This window comes from Mandrillus leucophaeus, unplaced genomic scaffold (genome assembly GCF_000951045.1).
Source record: "Mandrillus leucophaeus isolate KB7577 unplaced genomic scaffold, Mleu.le_1.0 Scaffold201, whole genome shotgun sequence".
Lineage (NCBI taxonomy): Eukaryota > Metazoa > Chordata > Mammalia > Primates > Cercopithecidae > Mandrillus > Mandrillus leucophaeus.
This window is the reverse complement of record NW_012102044.1, coordinates 989,728-994,983: the sequence shown is the minus strand read 5'-3', so window position 1 is coordinate 994,983 and position 5,256 is coordinate 989,728. Positions and strand designations below refer to the sequence as shown.

The 5,256-nt window shown below is 53.0% G+C and overlaps 2 protein-coding genes across 2 annotated transcripts in view; one reads left to right on the top strand and one right to left on the bottom strand.

Moving 5' to 3' along the window:
• LAMP1 (lysosomal-associated membrane protein 1) overlaps window positions 1-2,110 on the top strand; it is a 17,215-nt gene extending 15,105 nt beyond the window's left edge. Inside the window, exons 7-9 of the mRNA XM_011979429.1 lie at window positions 273-339; window positions 418-588; window positions 1,127-2,110. Coding sequence (XP_011834819.1) covers window positions 273-339; window positions 418-588; window positions 1,127-1,266 — 378 coding nt within the window. The 3' untranslated portion in view covers window positions 1,267-2,110. The remainder of the gene's footprint in view (window positions 1-272; window positions 340-417; window positions 589-1,126) is intronic.
• Window positions 2,111-3,510: 1,400 nt separating this feature from the next.
• GRTP1 (growth hormone regulated TBC protein 1) overlaps window positions 3,511-5,256 on the bottom strand; it is a 31,671-nt gene continuing 29,925 nt past the window's right edge. The window contains 3 exon segments of the mRNA XM_011979428.1: window positions 3,511-4,289; window positions 4,292-4,513; window positions 4,586-4,758. Of these exon segments, the coding sequence (XP_011834818.1) occupies window positions 4,212-4,289; window positions 4,292-4,513; window positions 4,586-4,758 (473 nt within the window). The 3' untranslated portion in view covers window positions 3,511-4,211.

Sequence of the window (5,256 nt, the reverse complement as noted above, 5' to 3'; positions counted from 1 at the left end):
TCACTCCACTGCACTCCAGCCTGGGTAACAGAGCAAGACTCTCAGAAAAGGGTCTGGAAGGAACTAAGTAAAATTTTCATTCCCCAGAGATACACACGCCTTTTAGAGACAAGGTATTCTGCAGTTTTGTTCTAATACTAGAAACGTAGGAAGTCAGCTTTGTTACCAAATGACCATTCAAGTTTGATGATAAATGTGTGAATCTACTAAGTGGTTAAAGATCATCTTTCTGTGAATCTGCTCAGTGGTTAAAGATCATTTTTCTTTTTAAGAATGCAAGTTCTAGCCGGTTTTTCCTACAAGGAATCCAGTTGAATACAACTCTTCCTGACGCCAGAGGTGAGAACCCACCATCCCTGCGAGCCGCCCCCCCGCCCAGGGTGTCCTGGAGTCATTAGACTTCTGTGTGTGTTGCAGACCCTGCCTTTAAAGCTGCCAACAGCTCCCTGAGAGCCTTGCAGGCCACCGTCGGCAACTCCTACAAGTGCAACGCCGAGGAGCACGTCCGCGTCACGAAGGCCTTTTCAGTCAACATATTCAAAGTGTGGGTCCAGGCTTTCAAGGTGGAAGGTGGCCAGTTTGGCTCTGGTGAGTGTCACCGAGGGCAGCTGTCGTGGGGTGTAGAGGACGCGCTTCAGACTCCGCCTGTGGACATATAGTTGCTTCTGTGTGGGCTGGGGCCATGCCTCTGTTCCTCTGCAAGGAGCTGTTTCTTCTTCCCGGTCTGAGGAAGCTGCCCCTGCCTTAGCGAGGCCCAGTGTGTATCAGCTAGGAGCCCCTGGTACCATGTGAGAGTGAGGGATCATTTTAAGAAACAGCGGTGGCACTTCTCCCATGAAAGTCAAATACAAAACTGTCATCTGATGTGCCCAGAGGCCCTGGACGCAGCACAGCTGTCCGGCCACAGCCCGATTCCAGACGGGGAAGAAAGGTGTGTGGTTTCCTTGCTTGCAGAGAGCACCAGTCTCTGCAGCGGCTTCCCCAAGTGACAGTTCCAGCTGGACCTGGAACCTTCCGCCAGGGTTCCTCTTGCGTTTTGGCTGATGTGGAGGGTGGGTGGGGAGAGAGGCCTGTTTGCAGGCCCCCGTGTGAGTGCAGCCCTGACGCCATCCGTCTGTCTTGGCAGTGGAGGAGTGTCTGCTGGACGAGAACAACATGCTGATCCCCATCGCTGTGGGCGGCGCCCTGGCGGGGCTGGTCCTCATCGTCCTCATCGCCTACCTCGTCGGCAGGAAGAGGAGTCACGCCGGCTACCAGACGATCTAGCCCGGCAAGCAGGCACAGCAGCTGCAGGGGCCTCTGTTCCTTTCCCTGGGCTTAGGGTCCTGTCGAGGGGGAGGCACACTTTCTGGCAAACGTTTCTCAAATCTGCTTCATCCAATGTGAAGTTCATCTTGCAGCATTTACTATGCACAACAGAGTAACTATTGAAATGACGGTGTTAATTTTGCTAACTGGGTTAAATATTTTGCTAACTGGTTAAACATTAATATTTACCAAAGTAGAACTCTGAGGGTGGGAGTGCTGCTCTCTCGGAGGGAGGGTGGGAGTGCTGCTCTAAATTGGCACTGGCTCCACTATCATTTGACTTTAGGATTCTGGTGTTTGGTTTCTTCATTCTTTACTGCACTCAGATTTAAGCCTTACAAAGGGAAAGCCTCCGGCCGTCACACGTAGGACGCATGAAGGTCACTCGTCGTCAGGCTGACATGCTCACACATTACAACAGTAGAGAGGGAAAATCCTAAGACAGAGGAACTCCAGAGATGAGTGTCTGGAGCACTTCAGTTCAGCTTTAAAGGCCAGGACGGGCTGGCCTCACGCGGCTGGCGGCCTCGTTCCAGCGGCGGCGTGTCCTTGGGCATCTCATGCTCTGCGGCTCAAGGGCTGGCACTTTTTTAAATATAAAAATGGGTGTTATTTTTATTTTTTTTGTAAAGTGATTTTCGGTCTTCTGTTGACATTCGGGGTGATCCTGTTCTGCGCTGTGTACAATGTGAGATAGGTGCTTCTCGTGATGTTTCGCCGCGGCTTGGGGATTGTGTACACAGGACCGGCTCACGTAATGCATTGCCTGTAACAATGTAATAAAAAGCCTCTTTCTTTTTTGTGTGGGCCTTGTCCTTTTGTCAGCTAAATGGGAGCTCATGAGAAGGACGTCAGGGAAATGGGGGTCGAGCGTGGTTTCAGTGCAGAGAAGGGTGTCAGGGAAACGGGGGGGGTGAGAGTGGTCTCGGTGCCAGATGTAGGGAATGGTGTTGGAGTGGCCTGAGTTCCTGGCACAGTTGTCTGGTTCATTCATGTAAAAGAATTTTTAAATCATTAAAAGAATTACCGTTCATACATAGATACATGGTATAATATGCAGCCATAAAAAGGAATGAGATCATGTCCTTTGAAGGGACATGGATGGAGTTGGAGACCCTTATCCTCAGCAAACTAACACAGGAACAGAAAACCAAACACCACTTGTTCTCACTTGTAAGTGGGAGCTTCTGATGAGAACACATGGACACAAGGCGGGGAACACCACACACTGGGGCCTATTGGGTTGGGAGCAGGGAGAGCATCAGGAAGAATAGCTAAGGGATGCTGGCTTCATACCTAGGTGACAGGATGATCCGTGCAGCAAATCACCATGGCACACATTTACCTATGCAGCAAACCTGTTCACCCTCCACCTGTACCCAGAGCTTAAAAGTTGAAGGGAAAAAATGACCTTTCTAAAGAGAAATCACCTACTACGTGCAGAAGCCTCACATGAAGTGAGTGCTGAGCCACAGAAAGGAGTGGAATATTCACACTGCCGTTGGGGAGGCCTCAGTGACCACTGTGTTAATTTCCAGTCAGCTGAGAAACTGATTAGCATCCTTTATTAGATACAAAGCCACATCTCACATTTTATATATTATTGATATCTCAGGTAAAAAGTTTTCTTTAAAAAGTATGACTTCATAACTAATCAAAAGCTGGTAGAATGACCTGGTTTTAAACTGCTCTTTTAAAAAAATTCACAACTACAGTGTAGTGATGTCAAGTATTTACAACACTAAAAAGGAAAGCAGTGAAAGCTGGTCCAGTGTCAACTCTGGAAAGGAGAATCGCCGTCTGTGCGGAGACGAGCAACGCAGGAGACAGGCACTCACCCCTGTGCCAGCAGCCGGGCCCTGCAGCTCTCGCGCAGCTTGGCGACGGTGGCCATGGACAAGCTTCCAGGTTCTGAAAATATTTTCTGGAAGGCAAACAGTTAGTTTAAAAACAAACCCAACAACACATTTCTACCTTAGCTCTCCCAGACTGTGGCAGACAGATGGGCGGGCCTAGTGTGAGGTGAGGGAGGAGCCGCCCACGTCCCAGGGGTTCTGGGGTGACCCACAGATTGTCACCATCTCACTCCTGCCCGGGGGCCTAGGACTGCAGCTCTGCTGCTCAAAGATGTTAAATGAATCAAGCAGTTGAAGAAAAGACCATCTGCTTCTTTTAGACTTTTTTTTTTTTTTTTTTGAGACAGAGTCTTACTCTGTTGCCGAGGCTGGAGTGCAGTGGCGCAATCTCAGCTCACTGCAACCTCCACCTCCCAGGTTCAAGTGATTCTCATGCCTCAGCCTCCCGAGTCACTGGGACTACACAGGCGTGAGCCACCACACATGGCTAATTTTTGTATTTTTTAGTAGAGACGGGGTTTCATTGTGTTGGCTTGAACTCCTGACCTCAGGTGATCCACACACCTTGGCCTCCCAAAGTGCTAGGATAACAGGCATGAGCCACTGTGCCCAGCCAACATGGTCTTCTCTTCGATGAAGCCCCGGCTGCTGAAACACCGCCACGTTTGCCCTGCTGCACCCAGAGTGGCCCCGAGCCTCCACTCCCTCCCTCTCAGGACGCTACTGACTCTGCATCCCGGGCCTGAGCCTCTCCTAGCGTCTCGGTCTCCTCAGAAGGCCTGTCGGGTGCAGTTCCCACGACCCCCTCATCAGGGCCTGAGTCTATACATCCTGTGCCAGGCCCAGGACCCAGTGGAGAGGCCGGGCCTCGGGAAGCCACACTTCTAGCACCACACACAACAGATGAGTACAGCCATTAGGACCAGGACCAGCATCCACAGTGCCAGGGCCGAGAAGACAGGGCTGCCGTAGACAGGAAAGCCCTCGGAGGCCAGGCACAGGGGGCAGACGCAGGACAGAGCTGGAGGCTCGTCCTGTGCCCTGTGCTCACTGGTGCCCGTCCTGTGCACCCTCCGGGTGGTCAGAGGAGCCCCCGGGCTGCAGGTGAGGTGGGGCCCCCTGGGAGAGGGGACGGAGCCACGTGCAGCCCTACAGACACTCACCTGCATAAACGTGTGACACTCCATCACGAAACTGCCTTTGGTTATCTGCTTAAACTTATCGCAAATGTCTGGAATGCTGGTGGCTTCCAAAATAAACTCCTGGTGCTGCTTAATTAAGGTCAGGGCCACCCGGAAGATAATCTTCGAGCCCTCGTTAAACAAACAGTCCCAGATCCGAAGCACTGTCTGCAGAGACACAGGAACCCGGCATCACTCCCTGGCAGCCCACCCACCCCTGGGCCCGAGTGAGGCGCTCACCTCCACGGGCAGGACGTCGACAAACAGGCAGATGAACCAGCGGGACACCACCAGCGTCCACAGCACGCCCAGCCGCTCCATCAGGGCCCCCACGGCTGGCAGCTTCGCCCGCACCAGCTCCCCGAGGACCTCCTGGTCGGTCTTCAGGCCCAGCATGGCCGGGCTGTAGTAATCTGCCAGGCAGCGGGGAGAAGAGATCCTGAGACACTCCTGTCACCTCCACAAGCCCCATTCCCCTCAGAGCCAGACAAAGATAACAGGGCCACCCCGGGAGGACCCCTCCCAGGAGGGAAAGACAAAGCTGGAGAGGAAGAGTCAGGCTGAGGCCTGCAGACACAGGGCTCGTGGGGAGCGATCCCCACAGCCAGGCCTTTCGGGACGTCCCTGAGGCTGGAGGGATAGGCTGGATACCACCTGGCTGGGCATCAGTTCGGAAGGGCCAGGCGTGGTGGCTCATGCCTGTAATCCTAGCACTTTGGGAGGCCGAGGTGGGTGGATCACCTAAAGTCAGGAGTTCAAGACCAGCCTGGCTGACATAGCGAAACCCTGTCTCTACTAAAATTACAAAAATTAGCCAGGCGTGGTGGCGGGCGCCTGTAACCCCAGCTACTCGGGAGGCTGAGGCAGGAGAATCACTTGAACCCGGGAGGTGGAGGTTGCAGTGAGTCGAG